Source organism: Malus sylvestris, chromosome 11 (genome assembly GCF_916048215.2).
Source record: "Malus sylvestris chromosome 11, drMalSylv7.2, whole genome shotgun sequence".
In the NCBI taxonomy this organism is placed as follows: domain Eukaryota; kingdom Viridiplantae; phylum Streptophyta; class Magnoliopsida; order Rosales; family Rosaceae; genus Malus; species Malus sylvestris.
Window position 1 is genome coordinate 4,818,240 of NC_062270.1, and position 25,853 is coordinate 4,844,092.

Consider the following 25,853-nt stretch of genomic DNA (forward strand, 5'->3'; position numbering starts at 1 on the left):
GCTGTATAACTCAAGAAACTCAGGTATGATGAATGACTGGTTATTATTTTTCTGTCAACCCGTCAGATTTGTTGTGAGCTTCGAAACTCCATTTTCTCTTGTTCAGATCGGTATGCTTTCTTCATTGAAGTTGTTCCTCAGCTTGTGAACTACAACATATCCAAATTTGAGATCCCTCGGAGCTGTATAACTCAAGAAACTCAGGTATGATGAATGACTGGTTATTATTTTTCTGTCAACCCGTCAGATTTGTTGTGAGCTTCGAAACTCCATTTTCTCTTGTTCAGATCGGTATGCTTTCTTCATTGAAGTTGTTCCTCAGCTTGTGAACTACAACATATCCAAATTTGAGATCCCTCGGAGCTGTATAACTCAAGAAATTCAGGTATGATGAATGACTGGTTATTATTTGTCTGTCAACCCGTCAGATTTGTTGTGAGCTTCGAAACTCCATTTTCTCTTGTTCAGATCGGTATGCTTTCTTCATTGAAGTTGTTCCTCATCGACTCTTTCATAACATATCAAAAATTCAGGATGAACTAACGGTTAAATATTTCCAGATCTTCGAAACATCACAACAGCTTCGAAATCTGCAAGAAGCCGACTATCATGTTTGGAGCTTCAACACTTTAATTTCCGTCGCTCAAACAGAAATGGTTCCTTCTTGAAAGTTGTTCATATGCTCAAGAACTATAGGGTGTCCAAAATTCAGCTCCATTGGAGAAGAGCAGAGGTTGCAGAAATTTGATAGATGAAAGGAGGCGGAAGAGGGAGAGAGAGAAAAAGTCTCCTGGGTTGGATTTCTATTTTGGGGCAGATTCCAATTTTTGTAGCACCTTCATTATTGATGAATTGCTTGTACTTTTGTCCATTATGAAATTTGGGACTTTGGCTTGTTGTTGGATCTATTATAATATGTTTGAGAACATATATAAGTGAATAAATAAGAAGGAAAATTTTGGGCCCTTGTGGGTGTAAAACAAAAAATGTTTATGTTTACCCAAGTGTTTTTGTACAAGTTCAAGGGCATCTTGGGTTTTGTGAACAAAATTTGTTTATTTGGAGCAAGGTTTTGTGTTGAAGTTTTGTAGGTGAAGCTTTGGTGTTGAAGCTTTGTGGGTGAAGCTTTGGAGGTGAAGCTTTTCGGGTGAAGCTTGTTGGGTGAAGCTTTTTAGGTGAAGCTTTGTGGGTGAAGCTTTTTAGGTGAAGCTTTTCGGGTGAAGCTTTTTGGGTGAAGCTTTTTAGGTGAAGCTTTTCGGGTGAAGCTTTTTGGGTGAAGCTTTTTTAGGTGAAGCTTTGATGGTGAAGCTTTGTGGGTGAAGCTTTTTAGGTGAAGCTTTGATGGTGAAGCTTTTTGGGTGAAACTTTTTAGGTGAAGCTTTGTGGGTGAAGCTTTGGTGTTGAAGCTTTTTAGGTGAAGCTTTTCGGGTGAAGCTTTTTGGGTGAAGCTTTTTAGGTGAAGCTTTGATGGTGAAGCTTTTTGGGTGAAGCTTTTTAAGTGAAGCTTTTTGGGTGAAGCTTTTTAGGTGAAGCTTTGATGGTGAAGCTTTTTGGGTGAAGCTTTTTAGGTGAAGCTTTGTGGGTGAAGCTTTGTGGGTGAAGCTTTGTGGGTGAAGCTTTGTGGGTGAAGCTTTGGAGGTGAAGCTTTTCGGGTGAAGCTTTTTAGGTGAAGCTTTGGAGGTGAAGCTTTTCGGGTGAAGCTTTTTGGATGAAGCTGTTTTTTTTTTTTTTTTTTTTTTTTTTGGCGCTTGACACGGTCTTCATTTGCTTGTTTTGTAGTGACTGTGGAAGACGGATTGCTTTCTGATTGAGAAGGGTTCCGGCATCGCTTGCTATGAATGTAAAAGAGTGAGGGCTGAGTTGGCTAAATTACCTCTTTATTGAATTCATTGCCAAATGGCCTTCATTACATAGGATGCCAAACGGCTATAGCTCAACACTTGTACATCGTGAGTCTATTTGTAGTAGTACTTCAAGTGATCAGCGTTCCATGGATGGCCAAGGGTCTTGCCATCGGAGCTTCTAAGTGTGTAAGAGCCAGGGCGACTGATGCCAATGACTTCATACGGTCCATCCCAGTTTGGACTAAGTGTGCCTTCACTCGGGACTCTGTCGCAGAGTAATCTTTTCTTTAAGACCCAGTCTCCTATTTTGAAAGAACGAGGCTTGACCCTAGAGTCATAATAGTTGGAGATGCGCTGCTTGTAGGCGACATTCCTCAAGTGAGCTTGGTTTCTGTGTTCCTCGACTAAATCCAAGTTGAGGGTGAGTTGTTTGTCATTTTCACTTTGAATGTAGTTCTGGACTCGGAATGTTGCTTGCTTGAGCTCAACAGGGACAACCGCCTCTGTGCCAAATGCAAGTGAGAATGGAGTTTCTCCTGTTGAAGTCCGATATGAAGTGCGATATGACCAAAGAACTTGGGGTACAAATTCTGGCCAACAGCCTTTAGCTTTGTCCAAGCTGGTTTTCAAAGTGCGCTTGATTATTTTGTTGATGGCCTCAACTTGTCCATTAGACTGGGGATGAGCTGGAGAGGCAAAGCATAAGTTGATGTTGAACTTAGAGCAGAACAACCTGAACTTCTTGTTGTCAAACTGTCGCCCATTGTCAGTGACTATCGCATTGGGAATGCCGAATCTACAAAGGATGTTCTTCCACACGAAGTCTTCTATCTTTGCCTCAGTAATGGTTGCCAAGGGTTCTACTTCGGCCCACTTTGTGAAGTAGTCCACTGCAACGACTGCGTAACAGACTTTGCCCTTCCCTGCCGGCATTGGGCCGATCAAATCAAGTCCCCACTGGGCGAAGGGCCAAGGGCTGATCATAGGAGTAAGAGGCTCTGGAGGGGAATGAGGAATAGCCGCATATAGTTGACATTTGTCACATGAGCGGGATACTTTGATGGCATCCTGGTGGAGTGTTGGCCAGTAATATCCTTGGCGAAAAGTCTTGTGTGCTAGGGACCGAGATCCACCATGATCTCCACAGACTCCCTCATGTATTTCCCGAAGGACGATTTCTGCCTCGGCAGGCGTAAGACACCTTAAGTATGGCAGGCTAAAACCTCGCTTATAGAGTTGATCATTGATGATCAGGTAGCGGGTAGACTTGTATCGAATTTGCTTAGCCTGGACTTTATCATTTGGGAGGGTGCCATGAGCAAGGAAATTATAGATCGGGGTGATCCAACTATCCCCCCGTTGTAAGTTGCATACTTCTGCGGCCATGGTGCTTGGTGTTGCCAACAGTTCGACATGAATTTTTCTTCCAATCTTGTCTTCCACAGCTGAGGCGAGGCGAGCCAGGGCGTCTGCATGACTGTTTGCCGCTCGAGGAACTTGGGTGATCTGGTAGTGGAAGTGCTTGAGCAAAAGTTGTGTTTGCGCAAGATATGCTGCCATGGAGCTGTCCTTAGCATCAAAGTTGTTGGTAACCTGGTTGACCACTAATTGGGAGTCACTGAAAATATCAATTTGTTTAACCCCGAAGTGTTTGGCCAAACGTAATCCTGCTAGAAGGGCTTCATACTCGGCCTCATTGTTTGATGCCTTGAATTTGAAACGAAGAGCATACTCCATTGCTACTTTGTCGGGCGTAGTCAAGACTATTCCCGCTCCATAGCCCTGTTGGTTGGATGAGCCATCAACATACAGACTCCATGCTGAGGTCGTTGATTCTACTTTCTGAGCTTCCGATGGTAATGAAGCTACTGCTTCAGGTGTAGAAGCAATGTCAACAGGATATGTGAAGTCGGCGATGAAATCTGCTACTGCTTGGCCCTTCTCAGCTGGCTTTGGTTGGTAGGAGATGTCAAACTCACCCAACGCTATTGCCCATTTGATCATTCGCCCTGAAGTGTCAGGACTTTGGAGTATCTGTCGAAGAGGATAATTGGTAAGCACGATGATGGAGTGCGCTTGGAAGTAAGGGCGGAGTTTTCGAGCAGACATGACCAATGCCAGAGCCAATTTCTCAATGTTAGAGTACCGTGTCTCCGCATCTTGTAAGGCTTTGCTAGCGTAGTAGACAGGTCGCTCAATATTCCCATCCTTTCGAATGAGAACGGAACTTACGGCTGAAGCTGATACCGATAGGTAGATAATGAGAATGTCTCCTACCTCGGGCTTGGAGAGTAGAGGGGCTTTACTCATGTACTCCTTGAGGTTTTTGAATGCCTCGGCACATTCATCAGTCCATGTAATGTACTTCCTACTTCCCTTAAGTGCTTTAAAAAAGGGAGCACATTTGTCTGTGGCCTTAGAAATGAACCTGGTTAAGGCTGCCACCTTGCCAGTAAGGCTCTGGATGTCCTTTGAAGTTACCGGTTCCTTCATGTCGAGGATTGCTTTGATCTTCTCGGGATTAGCTTCAATGCCTCGTTGGCTAATCATGAAACCTAAGAATTTGCCAGAGCCTACGCCGAAGGCACATTTGTTGGGGTTTAACCTCATTCGATACCTCTTCAAAATAGTGAAAGTTTCAGATAGGTTGGTGATGTGTTGGTCAGCATGTTTGCTCTTGACTAACATATCATCAACGTAAACTTCCATGCTCTTCCCAATCTGCTCGGCGAACATTGAGTTGACTAGTCTCTGATAAGTCGCTCCTGCATTCTTTAGGCCGAAAGGCATGACTTTATAGCAGTATAGTCCTCTGTCGGTAGTGAAGGCTGTGTGTTCTTGATCCGAAGGGTTCATGAGGATTTGGTTGTATCCTGAGTAAGCATCCATGAAGCTCAGGAGTTCACACCCGGCCGTAGAGTCTATAAGTCTGTCAATAAGAGGAAGAGGGAAGCTATCTTTCGGACACCCTTTGTTTAGGTCGGTGTAGTCAACACACATTCTCCACAAGACCTTTTGAAGCAAAAGACTTTCTTTGGTCGGATTTTTCTTAACAAGGACCACATTTGCTACCCATGTCGGGTAATTGACTTCGCGGACAAAGCCTATGCCTTTGAGTTTTTCAACTTCTGCTTTCATTGCCTCGTATCGTTCAGCGTCATAAGATCTTCGCTTCTGTCTCACCGGCTTGATCTTGGGGTCAATACTCAAACAATGACAGATGACATCGGGAGAGATGCCTGGCATGTCCTCGTATGACCAGGCGAAGACTTCAGTGTTCTCTTTCAAAAAATATATCAATGCTAACCGAAGGGGTGGTGACAATGTGGTGCCAATCTTCACCATGCGATCTGGATAATCTCTTGAGATAGGTACCTTCTCCAACTCTTCAGCAGGTTGGGCTTGCTGGGTGAAAGAGTCATCTCGAGGATCATCGGGTTGATTGTTGCTATCAGGAAGATCCAAGTTCGCTTCATCTAGGCTGGTCTTTGTGACTTGGTCATGTACAGACAGGGTTTCCTTGGGTGGGCAAGTGTTGTTGCTTAACTGAAGTGTTGTAACATGATCGTGCACTAAGCTGATCTCCTCTGATGTAGCCGTTGCCATGGGGGGTTGGAAATTTCATCAACAGCATATGCGTGGATACCATAGCCTTGAGATCATTGATGCCTGTGCGCCCAAATATGACATTGTATGCCGTTGGGCAGTCAACCACTAGGAAGTTAGTGGTAATGGTAGCCGTGTAAGGGCCTGTACCAATAGTAAAGGGTAAATGTATGCTCCCTAAGGGTTGCACGATATCACCGGAGAAGCTTATCAGAGGAGAAATCGAGCGATCGAGCAAGTGTTCAGCTACACTGAGTGCCCTGAAAGCTTCGGCAAACATGATATTGACCGAAGCCCCTGTGTCTACGAGGATTCGTCGAACATCAAAGTTGGCTATGTGAGCCTCCACGATCAATGGGTCGTTATGAGGGTAGATGATGCCTCTTTCTTCCTCAGGGTAGAAACATATCGGATCCCAGTTAGGCTTTTGATACTTCCCTCCCCTGATGTCTTCCACGTGAAACACTTGGTGACCAGGCCTCAGAATTCGTTCACTGTTTTTCATGGCCCTATTGGAAGATTCAGATATGGGTGTGCCGCCGCTTATGGAATATATGACATTCACCTGGCGTTGGTTACGGTTATCCCTTTGAGGGTGAAGGAGGAATTGATCAATTTTTCCTTCTCGTGCCAAAGCTTCAATACGATCACGGAGGATGATACATTTCTCGCTATCATGGCCGTTATGCTCATGGTAGCAACAAAACATGCCCGCGTTATTCGGGGGCGTGTAATCTGGGTGCCTCGGCTTTGGCTTTGGTATCAGGTGAGCTATGCTGGGGTAAATGGCCGCGCATGTGGCATTCAAGGGCGTGTATGTCTCATACCTTGGGGTAGGGGGTATCTTGACGCGGGTTTGACCCACTGCATTGACTGCCTGGGGGCGAGCGTTATTGTGGCGATACCCTTGGTTATCGGGATAGTGTCCCTTACTCTTTTTACTGAAAGGAGAGTGGTGAGGATGGAAATCCTTCCTCTTGCCTTGAAATTGATATGTCTGTTGATTCGGCGAAGCATTATGCAAGGCATGGGGAGGTGCCACTGCTGTTTGGAAAGTCGAGGTCTTCTCATTTAGGTGAGTCTGGCTTCCACCTCCCACTTGTTGATAAAGGATGGTTGTAGGGGGTTTCTCCTGATATGTCTTTGCCTCGGCGGAGGCATGGTTATAAGCCTGCGCCATCACCTCAGAGTAAGTCTTCCAAGTATTGGCATTGATCATGTATTTAAAGAAACAATCACGTAGGCCTGCCGTGAAGGCTTTGAGGGCAGTCTTGTCGTCTGCCTCGGCACACCGGGAGTATTCATGGCTGAAGCGGCCAGCATACATACGTAATGACTCGTCTGGCTTCTGGCGGATAGTGTACAAGTCATCTGCAGAGTGCAAACGATCGGTTTGGAAAATGTGTTGGGAAACAAATAGTTTCCTCAATTCCTCAAATGAGTCTACCGTCTCAGGTGTAAGACGACAATACCAATTTAGAGCTCCACTAGAGAGGGTGGAGGGGAAGAGAAGACATCGCTCTTCGTCGGTGTGCATCCGGTATGCCATGGTGGACTCAAAGAGGTTAAGGTGCTCAATCGGGTCCTCTTTTCCAGTATAAAGTTGCAAGCCAAGCTTTTGCTTTGTCTTTGCTTGAAGGGGGGTGTTGAGGATCCTCCTTGTAAGAGGGCCAGGCCTGGGTTGGTTCCAGTCAGGTATTTCAGCCTGACGTTCAGCCTTCAACTTGTTTACTTCCTCAAGAAGTTCTAGGACAAGGGGGTCCTGAGCGGAGTTATGTGTCACTGGAGCTTTCTTTCGTAAATCTCCATCTCCTATTGGAATTAGGAAGGTTTGATCAAGGGCATGTGATTTTTCCCTGGACTCGCTGTACTGGCTTCCAGGGTATGTCTGTCGGAACACCTCTGAGTCCCCTGTACCCTCATGTCTCTCTAGGACTTGTTGCCTCTTCCCCAAATTGGTGGCCGGCTTGGGCCGTGGCAGGGGACCGAGTCTCTCAGAAATCCTTGGGTCATTGATCTTTGAGCTTATATGGATGGAATTCTCTCGACGTTGCTTCAGGAAATCCCGACAATCGCGAAAGACGGCTTTCGATCCTTCTGCCCCTTCAGCAAAGAGGTGTCTCCCTCCACTTCTCATGGTTCGGGTCGAAGCAACTGGGTTAAGAGAAGCCTCATGTTGATTATCAAGTCGAGGGGTAATCTGTTCCCTATCAGGGATATCTATGTCGAATGCATGTGACCCTCCATGTTGGAGGGCACCCAGTTGATGGTTGACTTCCACGGGGGCAACAAGCTCTCCCACGGGGGCAACAAGCTCGCGTGTCTGAGCTTGCCTAGCTTTGTGGAGTGTCTCGAAGAGCTTCTCATATTGCTCCTGGAGGACCTCATTCCTCATTGCTATCTTGTTGTTCTGAGCTTCCAACTCATCGACTTTAGCTTGAAGAAGAACTCGTTTTCCTTCCTTCTTTCGTTGTTTCGCACTATGTGCAAGGGGGGTGTCATTCTGTGTGCTGTGGCTTCCTTCGCTTCCCATGTTGGAGAGGGATGCCTGATCAAAAGAAAGTGTACGAATGATAGAAACCAGCTTGACACAGCTGAAGAGAGTAGGAATAAGTGTCGTTTCCCACAGACGGCGCCAAATGTTGATGCACAAAATCAGCGAGGACTTTGGTACAACAGAAAGTGTCAGGTTTTGTGACCTTCGCTTGGTTGCTTGGTTGCTTCAGTCACTAGTGAGGATAAGTACATAAATGAATAGAGACAGAGAAGCAAACACAGGATGTACGTGGTTCACCCAGATTGGCTACGTCCACGGAGTAGAGGAGTTCTTATTAGTAGTGAAGGGCTTACACAAGTACAAAGGATCAAGCTCTCAATTTAGTGAGTTCTTGTGAATGATTTAACACAAAATGGCATTAGGCAATATTGTGGGGGAATGACCCCTATTTATAGAAAAACTTGTAGCTTTGTCACATTGACATGTGTCATGTTATGATTGGTTCTTGATGTTGACACGTGCTGCGCTCTGATTGGCTTCTAATCTTGACACGTGTCGAGTAGTGATTGGCCTCCTGGTCGGAGGGGAACTCTTCTGGGTCCTTGACAGTATAGCGTTGGCCGGTGCTCGGTAGTTTCGGGATTGGTCAAGTATGGTACAAACAGAATGCAATACTGTTAACATTACGTTGCGTGTGGGCTGGTTCCTGGGTATTTGGTGTATCTTAACTTCCTTAGATGTAGACTTGATGACCCGACGTGTGAATAAACAGGAAAATCGAATGTTTAACAATCCAAGAAAGGAAAAAAAAAGCTTGGTTTGTTAAGTGTGAAGCTGTGGCTAAAGGGTTGACGGATAATTAACAGAAAATTTAGTTTTTGGGCTTAAATTCTAACGGATTTCAATACAAGGGCTTAAATCCAAATTATTTTACCATGGGGGCTTCTTTCCATCTACCATGTTACCACAAGGACCATTTATCCAATTAGGCCAAAATATAATTAAGCATTGTCTCTAGCTAGCTCATATAACAACCCTATAGCATAAGCAGAATTCTTGTACAAAGCTATCCTAATTAAGCAAAAGTGAGAAATTAGTAAACAAAAAAAGTTTCTCTCTTCCTTCTCTGGTGTGTTTGTTTTGCTAATAAGGAAGCGGGTGCACTCTATCATCACGAGGAATATCCACGACAGAAAATGATGGGATTCCATAGGACTTATTAAAGCTGTTGTCGTCTACCATCTGTTGATCATTTCCAACCATTTGTTGCTGCACCACCAATACCGAGACCTCACAATTGGAATCTGAAGATGCCAACATATCTCCAATGAACCCAAGTTCCGGAAACTCATTCCATTCTGTGAGTCCCATGAACAATGGTGAATCACTATCATGGCGTCTCCCCACCAAAATTAGGTCATAAAAATTTTCTATGGTCCTAATCACATTGATCATGTCCACGCTATCTTTAACACGTTCCTCCTTGTAAACATGTTGTTTTTTCCCTGCAATTTCTATCTTACACTTGCTGAGTAGCTCCAAATCATGTTTTTTATGCACACTGCATTTCCTATTGTCAGCCAATCTAACGACCGTGAGGCTGACAAAAGGATGCTCCGCCATGCGCATTGCATATGCCAATGCCTCACGGTCATCAGGTCCTTCTACAAAGATAATCCCAATATTGTACAAATTTTTGCATGATAGAGATGTATTGGTGTTCAAGGTACCACGATCGAGGAGAATCCCAACTGAGCATGGGGAATTTCGAAGAATGTTTAGATTCACGGACCTAATAGGTTTGGATAATTCCTCTGTGCAACTTAGCGAATTGAATTGCTTGTGGAATGGGATTAGGACCATGGAAGTCCTTTTTTCCAATGCCAATGTGCAAACATCATCATGCATTGTGGCGTAGGGTGCAATGGCTGTCAATGCATTCATTATGAGGCCACCAGAGCTATGTTCTTCATATAATCTGAAGGCATTGACTATCCGATCTGAGTTACCGGAATGAAATGTACTAGCACTCCTTTTTTCGAGTCGATGTGTTGTGAGGATTGGGGCGGTTCTGCCGGATAGTCTCACGAGGTGGACAACATAAAAGCATATGGGGGTTTTGGGGGTTGGGTTGGAGACTTCAAGAAGGCTGATGATGGAAGGGGTGCTCTCTTCTTGGTATATGCACGCAAGAATTCGAAGCTCGGCATTGTGAAAGGCATGCTCAATTGTCCTCCTTCTTTTGGTGGACATGTATCTCTTGGATGGATTGTACAGATATTTCACTATGGGGGTGATTATTGCAGTTAAGACGAGTGCTGACAGAGCCATAACGCTATAGGCTTCTTCGTCAATCAGCTGGAATAGATAAGCACAAATGAACAAAAATTAGAGGAGGACATATAATTATATACAAAGAACTAGATCATAAGAAAAATTCACTTAATCAAAAGTTTACACCAATATTAGTTACCAAATTGTTGCAAATGAGAGAATGAGAGTATGAAAGTATCGTATCTATTAGAAACAAACAAGGTTGAGAGTTTACGTGCTTATCTATGAATTATAAATGAAACATTGTGACACATAAAATCTGTTTCGGTATTTTGCATTGCCCTAATTAAAAGGTCAGTTTTCGGTTTTTCTATTTATATATATAAAGTATCATGCAATAGGAATAGGGGAAAAGCATAGGGCATAAGTTATAGTTAAAAAGTGGAGATAATTACGAAGAGTAACAATGCATGGTTCAAATTTATAACGTCAAGGATGCCTTGAGCACTCATGATAAGCCCTAGTGAAAGTGAATCGGCAGGAGACATTTTGAAATAGAGAGAAGGCACCACAGTTCCTACAAGTTTACCACAAAAGCTACTCATAACCAATAGCTCCACAATCCAAACAGTCTTCATCCTTATCATGGAGAAATTAATCCTTGCACCAGTGAGCACAAAGTAGCTCGGCAACAGAATCGATGAGACGTAGGAGTCAAGTTTCTCAACCAAAGCTGATCCCAATGGTGGCCCATCTGGCACCGCCAACCCTAAAATCATGGGCCCCATTATAAAGTGCTGGCCCACAACCTCACCAAGAAAAGAACACACCATTATCATGATAAATACTGAAAAAATGTAGCTATCTTTCATGGATCTTCCTTTATCTGTAATTTGTGCAACTATCCATAACATTATAGGCCTCAAAATGTAGACTATGAGGATGAACATGCAAAACAAGCTCAACCCCATAAAGGGTAGACTAAGATCCTTTTTTGAAATGTTGCTTTGCCTTATTGTGAAGGCCAAACTGACCCAAATCAAAGATAGCACCCCACTGACTGTTGATGAAGACACAGCCAATCTCCCAATCTCCGAGTTGAGGAGATTCAAATCGGCCAAGAGGCAGGCGATGACGTGGAACGAGCTTAGGCATTGAAACACCGCGATGATGATGATCGACTTTCGTAGGTTTGTTTCCATCGCGACTGTCTTTCGTAGGATAAAAGCGAAGCTGATGTTGAGGATCAAAGGGACGAAGAAAGACGAGAGGCCTATGACCACGGCTTTCCTTCCTGATTGCTTCACCAAACTTATGTCCATTTTAACTCCAACTAGGAAGAGAAACAGCATGACACCAAATAACGCATAGGTTTGGCTGATGTAAAAGCTTTTCAGTGGGAAAACTGTATCTGCAAAGGCATTGCCTGATCCTATGACTGATGGTCCCAGTATAATACCTGCCTGATGCATAACATACAAATTAGGTTGACAGAAAAGAGTGCTTGATAATGGATACTAATTTACAATACCCGATGCATTGTCAATTGTATTGACATGTATATATATTATACGACAATATACAATGTACCAAACACTATAAATTGGTACAATTTTAAGCTAACAAAATCAATACAGAGAAAAAGGGAACGCAGTTATTCACACTCCCAATTTGTCATCCTGCACTATATTCTGAGTAATTTAATCAAAATAGTGTTTTTGAGGTGGGAATAGCGACTTCCAGAAAATGGAAAAAAGAAAGCGTAGGTAGAAACGTACGAGCATTTGTGGTATGAAAGCAGTCTGGCCAAGAGGGTTGAGAATGAATTGGAGGAAAGCGGCGAGTAAGGCAGATATGGAAAGCTGTACGTAAAGAAGGGGAGTATCGAAGTTTAAAGGGCTATCACCGAAAAAATAGCCTTTTGGTCTTGATAATTTCCGAACCTGACATACCCAGGTCTGATTACTCAATGCATTTGCCTTAACCATTGCGTTCGAATCGTCCAGAAGCTCAGGCTTGAAACCTCACCCAAAATGTTATCGAGAGAGAGAGAGAGAGAGATGGACGTAGGGTTTGCATGCATACATGGATGAGAGACACAGAGTAAAAGCTTGGATGAAGCTAAGTATGGAGGTGATGGATAGGAGGATGATGCGGGTTGGTCAAACCTTTGTGCTGGGTCTTTATTGAGCGTTGGCCTTTATTTGAAGGCCATATTTCATATTAACTGTTCACCACAGGTTTGGTTCAACCGTACTCACCATTGGGCTTTACAGGTGGGAAACGTTTCAATATTAGGTGTGACACCAACTGCATATGATTGGTTTTTGTGAAATTTCAAAAAACTTCAGTTACTTAAATATAATTATAATACCTATATATTGTGATTAACTATATATTTACTAAATTAAATTTTACCGGGCGTACATTATGTATTCAAGTACTCCTACCCATATATATAATATATTTGTGGAATTACAATTAATTGTAATGTTGTTTACACAAAACTTGCTTTATGGTCTGCACGTGATGACCAAATGAAAGAAATTAAGGGCATGCTTGCAATTTAAAAAGGATAAATGAGTAAGGACTACTTGGAGAGCACACCAGTACTTTAACTGGAGGTGGCATACCGGTTTTCATTTGAGAGACACCTCCACCTTCTATTTGATTCTTTAACACTTCAAAGCTCGTGCTTTGTATGATGATGAGAAACCCAAGCCTTATATATTAGCTAGTTGTACCTGCCTTATTTGTTCTTCTCTATCAAGTCGCCAGCTCCTACTATCCAGTTGCCGACTTTCTCTTTATATATATTTATCTGGTTCTTAATTACCAAGTCTTATACAAGTATAAATAGGGACCTCATCAAGAGCTTCAAACTCCAGTAAGAAACGGGAGAGAGAGAGAGAGAGAGAGAGAGAGGGCAGGGATATAAGATGGGTTTGCATCATGAAACAAACATGATTTCTTCTTTAGTAACTTATGACGTGCAAAGTTAGGGTTAGGAAAGATGTGGTGGTGTGGAGGATATAGTTGTGTTTGAGTTTTCCCCCTTCAAAAAATGATGAGGGCAGGCTATGCGCTGCTTATATATGATGCTGATGTTAAGTCTCTTTCCAGCTTTACAGGATGCTATGTGGGCTACTTTGTTATGTGAGATGAAAGGAATCATCAGTTCATCTACAAGTTGTACGAGGTTAATCTAAGAGACATTTTGGATGCGGTCCTTAATTACTAATGTTCTTTGACCGAAACCTTTGTAATTTTTAATTTTTTATCGAAGTCCCTGACATTAATGTAATAATATATTTCTATGTAGGTTATTATATTTTTAAATTAAAAATGAAATTTGTAGTTATTTATATTAATGAGATTTTAAATCAAACTCATAATTATGGGATTAAAAATATTAAAGATGAATTATACTCTCCAATATATTGTGTGTATATATATATACACACACACATGGGTACGTTCATCAAAACTAACCAAAAAATTATTGTACCAAAACATGGGTAAGCACAAAAAAAAAAAAGATATTAGGCTTAATAACATTATTAAATTTCTTCTATTAAACTTAACATGGATACATTCTCGAATCAACGAAATCGAATGTACCCATATAAGTTTAAAAATGGATTAGAGAAAAGATTGAATGAAATTTTATGTAAAAAATGGGTACATTTTATATTAAAAAAAGGGTAAATTTTTAACAAATTGGTATATTTAAAAATGGATACATATAATTTGAAAATTTTTTATAAAAAATTTATGGGTACAAACTTATTCTAATTTTATTTTTAATATTTGGGAAATGTTTAATTTGAAAATTAATTAGGAGTTTAATAAGGGTGTGGGTATTAAAACTCTAAATCAATTACTAATTTTTTTATATAAAAATAATGTAACTTACATGTAATTCATTAATATATTAATGTTAGGGACTTTGATCAAAATCTAAAACTAATAAGGTTTAATCAATGAACATTAGAAACTAGGGACCAGATACTAATTTTTCCTTAATCTAAAGTAACCATTGTTCTGCGTATATGTATATCTATATAAGTAATGACAATTTTGGTATAAAAGCTACTGGTATCAGTTTAAGGGCTCGTTTGGTTGTGCTTTTGAAAGAGCCAAAAGCGCTCCCTAATGTTTTGACAAATTATATTCAATCTATTTTTGAAACTAATTTGAGTCTATTTATATGTCTGTATATATACTTGAACAAAACCAAGCTATTTTTTGGGTTACCAAACTTTTTACATATATGTATATATTTTTCGGGTTACCAAACAAATATTTTATACTTAACTAGCATATGGGCACACACAAAGTGTGTGAGAAAATTTTTTATTTTTGTTTTTGAAATAGAAGGAGAGAGGAAGAGAGTGATAAAGAATGTGGGTGTGGGAAGTTTTTTTTTTTTTAATAGTAATAAAAATGACAAAAAACTTAAAATATTATGAAAAATACATAATTTTAATATTAAAATATTTTTAAAAAATCTGACTCGCGAACCCATACGTCCTCACACAAACTATTTATGAAACTCTCTACACTGTTTATGAAACTTAACAGTATTACACTGTTTATGAAACTTACTACACTGTTTATGAAACTTAACAATACTACATTGTTTATGAAATTTAATGGTGCTAGACTGTTTAAGAAACTTAACGGTACTACACTGTTTATGAAATTTAATTGTACTACATTCTTCTCTCTCCTCTTCTTGAATTTTCTTGGCACATTCTCACCTTCCAAACACATTTTCTTTTTCTAATTTTCTTCGATACTCATCAAATTTTCTCTGTATCATGTCAATTTTTTAACTTTCTAAACTAATTACTTAATTTTCTTCTATTGTCCGCCCATCTGCAACTTCCTCTTCTTCTCCACCAAATGCAAATGTTGTGCCCTACAAACACAACACTTTTGATAATAAAAAAGTTGGGCACAATGGGGTGAGGAACAAGGAGTGTCTCAAGAACCATGCAGTAGCTATAGGAGGGATTGCTACGAATGGCTGTGGCGAATTCATGCCCAATGGAGAAATATGGCACCATTGAAGCTATCAAGGGCCTCAGCTGCTCTGCCTGCAACTGCCACAGAAACTTCCACATAAAAGAAGTTGAAGGTGAGCAGCAACAACAACTTTCCTCTTAGGATCATAATTTCCATCGTACCATCAACATAACAGTTGGAGTTGGGAGCTTGAAATTCTTATTAAATCATGGAGGAGGAATAAGGCATCACAAGAGTTTACTAGCACTATCCCAACATCAGAACGAGGTCGTTGAGGTACATTCCCACCAGTAGGATCCAATAAAAGGAAAACAAGATTTAGAAGAACGAAAGATTATGATTACCAAATGGAATAATGAAGTCCTAAGTATGCTCTGATACCAATCTAACATGCCCCGATCTCGATGTCCCAGGGACATCAGGATGGCCTTGTGCTGGCTGACACCCGAGGGTGACGCAAGCCATTTAATGAATGCATATGCTAAGAACTTGTGAAACATGCATATAAATTTCGCTTGTAACTATGCAAAGTAATATTCAAATATAAGTCTTACAAAATACAATAATAATATTCGACTGCCAACAATGAATATAATGATAATGCATGATATGTTAAGAGCATACAACTAATCCAGAGTACAAGTGAAAGGTTAAATAGAGAGGTGCTATTACAATAGATGTGAAAGTAGAGAGGATGATATGATATCATTGGTAGGGGAATGCCTCATAGCTCGGATCGTACCCCTCGTTCCTATGTCCTGAGGGGGCGTAAACAAACATGAGTGGACCAAGTTGATATATAAGTAATATGGAAACAGTTATTCAACATACTAACCCCCAAAGTTTATGAAAACTAATAGCATAATATGTGATAGGTTTTTCGAAAACCCTAGCATGCCGTAAAACCTTTCATTAAACATAAATCATATATAGTGGTGCTATCTAGTGGTATCATAATCGCCCATAGGCAGGACCGCCACACACCCGTAGGTAGAATATCCGCCCGTAGGTAGGACATACGCCCGTAGGCAAAACAATCGACCATTGGCAGGACAAACGCCTGTAGACAGAACAATCGCCCGTAAGCGTGACATACGCCCGTAGGCATGACATACGCCCGTAGGCAAAACAATTACCCGTAGGCAGAACAGTGACCACTAGATACGCACAAAACATTGAATATATTCTTTCCAACATAAGTACATATATCTCAAAAACAAAAACATCTTCATAGCATATAGTCATCAATTATATATACTACAAAGAAGTGTAAAAACATGTTCATAAATAGTATATAGTCATCCATCATATATACTACAAAGAACTTAAATTCGATAAAGTATGGTATTCCAAAGTATTCTCAGTAAAGCTTGATAATTATAAAGTGTAAATCTAATTTACTCATAAAACGTAACCATTAAATCATACTTTTCATGTATGCATTTCTACTATTAAAACATGCATTTTAGAAGGGGTCCATTCACAGATACTCCGTCGTCGAAGAGTCGTACAAAAAAGAAGGGACGGAAACGCCACTAGTAATTGCACCTAAGCACATAAAGGGTCCAATTAATAAAACTATACTCAAACGATTGAATTTCGGAAAACAGACTTCATAAACGGATTCAGGACATCGAAAAACATAAAAGGGCACATCGGGTACCCCCACGCGCCGCCACACGTACTCTCATGCGTTGCCACGCGCCGCTGTACGTGCCGAGAAAAGTTTTCGGAAAGTTGGCCTGAAAAATCACCTGCGCTGGCACTCGCTCGGTCTCACGCGCGGCCTGGGTTTTAGGTTAGACCAGGTTTGGGCTTGGGCCGAAGGCCTAGGGTCCAAAAGGTTCTAAAGGGTTTGGGTTTGATTTCACGAGCCTTAGGCTTGGAAGCCTGGCCTAAGGGTCTTAGGCCCAAAGGCCTACGTTGGGTTCCTAAGGGTTTCGGGTTTGGGTCGTATGACCCGTTTTTCGTTGGGAACGAAGGCTGGAGCCTTCCGAGCTCCAGTCGACGTCGATTTGCCCATTTAATCTACGATCTAACAACTAAAATGAAGATAGAGACGAAAAAGAGTGATTGGTACCTTCGATACACTATGGAATGGCCGGAGGTGGTCGAATTTCAAGCTCGGACACCACGGCTCGCTGGAGGTTCTTTGTGTTCCTGGTGCTTCATGGAGACGATAGAGAGAAATGAGGTCCTTGCGAGAGTGGTGGTAGTGGTGAGGTCGCTGGGGTGTTTTGATTTGGGGAGTGGGGTGTCTTGGGTGTCGCCAGGAAGGGAGAGAGGGATAGTGTCCATGAGAGAGATCCAAGAAAGAGAGAGAGTGTGTGAGTGAGTTGAGAAAGAGTTCGGGGAGAAGAGAGAGGATAATGGGATGGGTTAGGGGGCTGCCACATGGCAGGTAGAGAGAGGAGGAGAATCTAAAAAGAGGTTAGGTAGAAAGTGAGATGTAATAAAATGTAATTTCCTAAATTTTTAAGAAAAGTGTGAAATTACAAATAATTTTAGGGGTGGGGTTTCACAGATCATGTCTAACTACAACATGGGGATGCGAATGATGGGTCCATCCCTTCAGATCAGTCTGATGAGTAGGAAGATCACCATCATCGTCGTCACGGTGGCGGACCATGTATTGACATAAGTGTATGGAAATCGCAGGCTTTGTTGATCTTCATTTGCTTGAATCAATAGGACTTTGAGGTATGTTTGGATGTTCAGAAACTGGAGAATGAAATAGAGTTGAATTCTAAGAGATTTGAAGAGAGATGGACCTTTGATTGGAAAAAGACTACCGACAGACGGTTTGAAAAAATCATTCCTCATATTGTTCTTCTCTGTAAGTGGTGGATCACGTATTGATAGAGGTGCAGGGCTTGCACGCACTTTTGTTAGGTATTTTTTTTTATCTTTTTTCTTTCTCTTGTCCTTATCATTAAATAAAGTTAGTGGGTGGTTTTTTGTTAAAACTCAAAGTTTTGAAACTCTTTTCATTAGTTTTCCTTTTAAACTAAGGGGAGAAAAATTCAATTTGAGTGCATAAGAAGAGCACATTGATCTAGTCAATTTGGCTAAATCTAGATTTCCAATTATGAATAATGCATTTGGACATATATAAGTGCATAACTTTGTACATAACTCTTCCTCTTGGCCAACAAGGGGAAGGCGTTATGTCATCATCCTTTGTTGCTGTATCACCAGAATTGAAGCTCTACAATTGATGTCTGGTGATGCAAGCAAGTCACCTAGAGTCCCTAGCTCCGGAAATTCACTCCATTCCGAAAGCCCTGCCGTCTGCTGGGACTGCACCATATGCCTTCTCCCAACTATAATTAGGTCAAACTCATCCACCATAGACCGAAGCACTAAAGCCGTCTGAGGCCCATCTTTCACAACCTCCTCCAAGTATATCACAAAACCCTCACCCACATCGTTATATCTAAAGCCCTTCATTTCCTCGGTATCAAGTACACTATCCCAATCCGTACAAGCTACAGAGTTTGCGGCAACAAGTCGGATCACTGTTAGGCTTATTGTGGAGTCGTTTGCCATTCTCTTGGCAAATGACAATGCTTCCCTGTCGTCTTTCCCTCCCAAGAAGATTATAGCCACAGAGAAGGATGACTCGGGTGCAACAATGGAGGTGGACTGTCCTAAATGGCCGCGGTCTACAAGGATTCCAACTGAACATGGGGCTCTTTCTAAGACACTGCAATTCAGGTTCCTTACGCTATTGTCTTCTGATTCCACTGACCCGTCCATTGACCATCTTCGGTGAAATGGGAGCACAATTAGTGAACAAAGTTTGTCCAATGCTAGGGTGCATATGTCTTCATGCATGTATTTTGGTGGAGAGATTGCTGTGAAGATGCTTAAAGATACAGCACCAAGATTTTCTCTAAGAAAGTGATTGAAGTAAAGAATGACATTGTCCGAGTATGAAGTATTGGAAGTAGATTTTTTCTGCATTTGGTGGGAGATAAAAATAGGAGAGGCTCTGCCCACTAATTCAATGAGATGAAGAACATAAACAGCAATCGGGTTGTCTCTAGATGGACATGCTGCATCAAGTAGATTGATGAGTGCAGGCATGTTAGCTGACCTATGAATGCAAGCAAGTATTCTGAGCTCAGAATTGGGTTTCGAATGCATCATATTCCTTCTCTGGTAGCCGGCGTATTTTCTTGAAGGATCATACAAGAAATTCACCAGGATGGGCATAAGAGTCGCAGTCACAATGACGCTAGTCATCGCCAAAGCAAATGCTGATTCACTGATGTCCTGCACAAGAAAAAAAAATTAGATAAAAAAAAGCATCGGAGTCGCATATATTTTCTTACCGCATTAGTTCATCACATGAAATGATGAATAAGTTCATTTCATTTGACACTCATCACATCAATTATCGTGTCTAGTTATTAACAGATACAACAATTAAATGTCACAATATCACGTGGTTAGCTAATGTGATTAGAAAATATGTCCCTCCAGCATTACTTTTAAGTTAACTTAGAGACAAAAGGGTTCTGGGTATAGAAAGAGACGGACTACGTACCTGACTGTCTCTGAAGTCGGTATAGGAGGCAAGGTTGACAATGCCTTTGCAGGACAAAATGAAAGCAATTGATAATGCATCAACGAAGGGCATTTTGCAGTACAAGGGAACAGTCAGACTGGCTATGAATTTGGTCACGAGAGCGACGAGCATGAGGATTCCATTGATTTGTGCAAATTGGTCAGTTAAGAAATGGTCAAGGGACCAAAAATTTGTCCTCATAGCACTTGTAGTCACAAAGATGGGAAGCAACACATCAGAAACGAACATGTTGAGCTTTTCTTCAATAGCTGATCCCAATGGTGGTCCGGCTGGAACAGCCAAACCAAATATAAAAGGGCCGAAATAAAAACCCTGACCATAAAGATGCGAAAACAGGCCGGACAGGAGCACAAGGATGATGGTCATATTGACATAGCCTTTCTTGACAGGCCTATTTTCCGGGGTCTGCCTGATCATCCACAACATTATTGGTCGAATTATGATAATAACAATGGTAACATAGCCAACGGCTATTGCTATGGCTGTTATCATGTCCCTTGGTTCAATAGACACTTTTCCAATTCTAGCAACCTGCCCCATAAATTGAAGGAACACACTGATCATGTCACTGACTAATGCGGCAGACATGCCTAATCGACCAATCTCCGAATTCAGAATTTTCAGCTCCTCAAGAAGGCAAGCCACAACCGGAAATGGAGTAATTGAATGTAACTGAGTTACGAATGGAAGTTCGAACCGTTCGTGACGGGTTAGGCTGAACATTTTAGCGTTGAGCGTGGCTTGGACAGCCATACTGACTAGCAAAGGCGCCACGACGCATGCAACACCAGTGTACAAGCCTTTTTTCCCTGTCCTTTTTATCATTCCCAAATCCATTTTCACTCCAACTAGAAACATAAAGAGCCCATAACCCAACTCAGCCAGAAGACCAAGTGATTCTTGGCTGTTTACATTAAACAAGAAGTTCTTGAAGAAATTGTAGTGCCCAAGGAGTGTGGGGCTGAGGATTATGCCGGTCTATATCACAAGAAATCATTTAGGGGATCAGTAGCAATTCAAGTAATCTTCGAAGTACTAACTCTTCCCATATATTACAGCACAAAAAATAATTAAAACACAGGAATATTCTCTTGCCACATTATATGGCTTGGATTGTGAATCTGAATTAATAATATCTTAAATTTGTTTGATTGTGTGATCAAGATTCATAGTTTGTCAACAAAATTATTTGTAGATGTGGAATGCCAAATGATCATTGGCTTAATACATGATACATGCCAGAAGAGTAAAGCCATACGTATGTGCATTGCTATCCATTCTCACATATACGTGGAATGCCGACTTTTATGATAGATTAATCTACAATACGTTCAGTAAATGTGATATAAATAGTTGTATCAAAATAACACAGGGGGAAAGAAGCACTTACTATAATTTGGCAGCTGAACCTTGGAACTCCAAAATAGCGAAAAACGTAATAGAAGGCTTGGGTGATGATAAAAATTAAAACCATCTGTATCTCCAGATTTGGAAGGGTATACATCTGATGATCCCTATCTGTGTAGTTTCCCGAGTACAGGCCTGGCGAATGAACGTTAGGAGGGAACTCGGTACACTCAGTAACTCTCGTTTCCGAACTGGTTAGGTTGGTCGCCGTATGAGTCGCCATGGTTTCGTGCCCTGAAGCCTCCCTTGTGTTCTCTCTTTTTTTATCAGAAAGGCAAAGGAAGGAATGTAAGTTTGGCCTTCCCTTCTGCAAAGTCCAAGATAGATAATATTGTTATATAATACTAGGGATATGAAACAGTAATGAAACCAATATTAACCTTCCAGCATAGGCTCTGAATGTCTAGAAGCCAAAGTTGTTTAAATTCCAAGCGATTGAATGGACAGATGAATAGAAGATCGAATTCCAAGGCAACCAAAGTCGGTTATATGCAGGCTTGGTATAGGGTTTACTCGCAAGTTAGTTAATAATAATAAAAACGCCCATTAGTGGTGAATATGGTGTGGTTAAGTAGTTGATAATTTGTGTGTTTTGTTGTTATTTTATTTTTATATTTATATTTTGTCGAGCTTTGATAAGATTGAATCTGTGACGTCAGATTCTTCATCAAGGTTGCTAATATGTTAGTTTGACTGGCATTGACTTTTCTGTAGAAAGTGGGTTATACAGAATGAATGAGTTGGCTAAGAAAGATCGTCATCACATAAAAGAAGCATATTTCGAAATCCGTTGTTACTGTGAAAGTCAGACTTGTGGTCAGCGAGAGGTTGAATGCTTCTATGAGTCTTCATAGTTTCCAGAATAGGTTGATAACCGTGACTTATCACCAATTGTCAGAAAAAGAAAAGAAACATATTTCTAGAATTATATAAGAGATACTTTGTAAAACCATATAAAACCTTATTTCGTGTGAGAGTTGAAAAAATATTGACTATGCAAATAACATCTTTGACTTTGTTATGTTCATGAAAATTGAAGCTGGGTGACATGTTAATTTGTTTTTCAGTTTCTTAATTTTAAAAGGGAGACTTTGGATGCGGTCCCTAGTTATGAATAGTCTTTGACTGAAACCTTGTTGGTTTTCAATTTTTGATCCAAGTCCCTGAAATTAATTGATAATTTATTTCTATGTACGTTACTATATTTTTTAAATTAAAAATTAAAATTTATAGTTGTTTATAGTAATGAGATTTTAAATAAAAAACCATAATTTGTGGGATTAAAAATATTAAAATATAAATATACTATTGTGTGTGTGTGTAAACATGGGTACATTCATAAAAAATAACCAAAAAATTATTGTATCAAAACATGGATACATTCTTCAAAATGGGTACATTTAGCAAAAATAAAAATGGGTACAAATAAATAAAAAAATATGGGTACAATACAAATAAAACTTTAAAAAATATGTGCACAAAAAGAAATTAATATATGGGTACAAATTAAAACTGAAAGGAAAATTGGTACAAATTAAAAAAGGGTTGCAAATTAAAAATGGGTACAAACTAAAAATAAAAATATATGATAAAAAATTTAGCCATAAATATAAATATACTAATTGTAATATTTTTAATATTAAATGAATATATTTAGAAATAAAAATTATTTTATTATTGAAATAATTAATGATATTATTAATACAAAGGACCTTGATCAAAAATTGAAAAGTAATAAGGTTTTAATCAATAGAGTAGTAAAAATAAGGATGAAAACCTAATTACTTCATTTTAAAATGTATAAAATTTTGGGGGACATTAATATGATATATTTGAAAATTACTTTGTCAACGAAACTTAAAAGATAACATCACATGTTACAACCACACCACTTTCTATTTAATAAAATGATTTCTTTAAATTTTAATTGGTGAGCCATGGGGTCCGCCTTATTTTTATATCTTGGTTTCCAGTCTCTCTCTCCCTCTAATGTCTGATACTAACTCTTTCTCTCTCTAAACTCTCGAAACCTTTCTCTCTAAGCTCCGGGAACTCCCAACCCCTCTTCTCCTCGAATCAACAACAAATCAAGCCCAAAATATATATATTTGGAATCCTTGAGACTTAACGAACTCAATGGTACCCTTGCATGCGCCATCAGAGCATCGTGGAGTTTTCTTCCATTGAAGCCGAGAGCTTCAAAGCTCTAAAACTCGAACCAGGTGAGAAGTGTGTTCCTTCTTCAAATTTCTGGGTTATGCATGTTGGTTTTATGACAAAACTCAAGGGTTTTGATCTCAGTTTTTCCCTATGCTAATAATCTAGCTCCGACGATGAACTCCGGCGAGTTCGAGGTCCATCTCTTCCCAAAACCTGCTGCAGTGCGTCCAGGTGAGTTCTTAGGTATATTTGTGAGGTTTTAGAACCCTTTATTCAAGCCCTAACCCTTACCATCCTTTGTGCATGCATGTCCGGTTCCGACGACGAACTCCGACGAGTTCGTGGGTGTGTGTGTGTGTACGGGGTGCAGGTGTGCGTGTTTGTGTGCAGGTGTGTATGCATGTCCGTGTGTGTGTGTTTGGTATGTTTGGTCCGTGCAAGCGTGTGTGTGTGTGTGTGTAAGTATTTGTGATGATGTATGGTGCATGTGTGTATTGTGTATGCTATGCTTTGTGTGGTGTGCGTGTGTATGTCGTGAGCGTGTGTGTGCATGCCGTGCATGCATATGCATGATGTGCAAGTGTGTGTTTATGAGCTTGTGTGTGTGTAGAGTGAGTGTACAGTGTGTGCGTATGTGAGTGTATATGTGTGATCTATGTGTGCGTGTGTTGTGCACGTGTGGGTGTGTATGTATGTGTTGTGCAGGTGTGTGTATGAGAGCTACATATGTGTGGGTGTAAGTGTGTATATGTGTGAACTGCGCATGTGTATGTGTGTACTGCGTGTATGTGTGTGTGTGAAGTGCATGCTTATGCATGCCGTGTGTGTGTGTGTGCAGTGCATGCTTATGCATGCTCTGTGTGTGTGTGTGTGCAGTGCATGTGAATATGGGTTTAGGCTTAAGCCCAAACCCCTTTTTCACCTATTAGACCCTAACCCACTCAACCCCAAAACCCATTTCCATTTCCTAAAATTCCATCTTTTGGGTAGTTTATTAAATTGTACATTTTCGTGCTTAGGTGAAGTTGCTAATAGAGACTTCCTTAATCATTTTTCGCACAATTCTGCTGTTACGGAGTATCTGTGAGTGGACCACCTTAAAAAATTACATGTTTTATTTATAGAATTGCATATTTAAATAGCATGCCTTGCAGATTGATTGATTTGAGGAATACTTTACAGGAAGCATGATGATTTGATTATACGTGATTATATATATATATATATATATATATATATATATATATATATATATATGTTCTGAATTATTTTCATTATATCGTATTTTCTATAGAACCCTCATTCTGATAGACTATCTGATCGATGACGATAAGATGTTAAGAATGTGTTTCAACTGATTTTCGAACACCTCTTCGTAGTATAGAGGATCGATGAATCTATGCTACGAAGTTGTATTTTAGAGATGAATTGTGTTTTGTGCGTATCTAGTGAACACCATGTCGCCTGGGGCGAGGATCTGGTGTTGGCATTGAGGCCGGGAGAAATAATCCCTAGCGGAAGGCTGAGGGACCATGGAGACTGGCATTGGGCCGGGAGGGAGTTATCTCATGGTGAAGGCCATAGAGATTTAGGTGCAGGCATTGGGCCGGGAGATATTATTATTCGGTGCACTCACTAGCAGCACAACTTGTGTTATGCTTCATGATATGATTTTCTGAGATTGATTTGCAGATGGATATATGAATTGTTTTATGGCATGCTAGAGTTTTCTGAAAAGCTTATCACTTATTATTCTAGTAGTTTTCATTATTAAATTGTGGGGGTTAGTATGTTCATAATTGTTTTCGTACTATGTATGTATATAAACTTGGTCCACTCACCCTTGTTTTGCGCCCCCATTCAGGTCTTAGAAACGAAGCATAGAATACAGGCATCAAGGCACTTCCGCATCGGCATCTTCTTGTCCCTTCGGAGTATGACCCATTCCTTCATTCATTTAATTTTATCTTAATTCTTTTTAGTGATTAGGTTTAGTTGTGTGCTCTGAACACGTTCCTAAATTATTAATTCATTGTTTTTAAATTCATAACCCGTATTTATTCATTATTCTCAGCTTTTGCATTTAATAAATGGCTTTCGTCACTCTCGGGTGTCGTCCAGCACGTGCCTACCCTGGTATTCCGGGAATATCGGGGTCGGGGCGTGTCAAATTGGTATCAGAGCATGTTTTGTTCAGAGCATACTTAGGATTCTCCTTAACTCTCATAGTGTGCCTGTCATGACGTCATTCGGATGTCAAGACTTCCGAATTTGTTGTCTTTTGGCGCAATTGTGCAAATCTGTCTCTGTTTGCACTGTCTCATTCTGGTTGAAATACAAAAGTTCATGTCGGGATTGTCCCTCATAGGTGACGAATTGGTTTGCTGGACGACTTTCAACATCGGGTCAATACTCTGCGGCGTGCATTCCTTAGGAATAG

At 40.6% G+C, this 25,853-nt stretch overlaps 2 protein-coding genes and 1 long non-coding RNA gene across 3 annotated transcripts; 1 reads left to right on the forward strand and 2 right to left on the reverse strand.

The window, feature by feature from the left end:
• Positions 1-309: 309 nt before the first annotated feature.
• Positions 310-2,101, forward strand: LOC126588369 (uncharacterized). Its single transcript, XR_007611433.1, has 3 exons — positions 310-385; positions 561-1,245; positions 1,415-2,101. It is a non-coding gene; the product is annotated as an uncharacterized LOC126588369 (long non-coding RNA).
• A 6,800-nt stretch (positions 2,102-8,901) lies between these two features.
• On the reverse strand, positions 8,902-12,370 carry LOC126588368 (cation/H(+) antiporter 15-like). The gene is made up of 3 exons (XM_050253458.1): positions 12,000-12,370; positions 10,677-11,684; positions 8,902-10,305 (listed from the first exon to the last, which is right to left on the reverse strand). Exons 1-3 carry the CDS (start codon positions 12,207-12,209, stop codon positions 9,091-9,093), a joined length of 2,433 nt encoding a protein of 810 aa, XP_050109415.1. The 5' UTR covers positions 12,210-12,370; the 3' UTR covers positions 8,902-9,090.
• Positions 12,371-18,417: 6,047 nt separating this feature from the next.
• LOC126589323 (cation/H(+) antiporter 4-like) lies at positions 18,418-21,476 on the reverse strand. The gene is made up of 3 exons (XM_050254590.1): positions 21,318-21,476; positions 19,805-20,824; positions 18,418-19,530 (listed from the first exon to the last, which is right to left on the reverse strand). Exons 1-3 carry the CDS (start codon positions 21,474-21,476, stop codon positions 18,418-18,420), a joined length of 2,292 nt encoding a protein of 763 aa, XP_050110547.1.
• Positions 21,477-25,853: the final 4,377 nt, after the last annotated feature.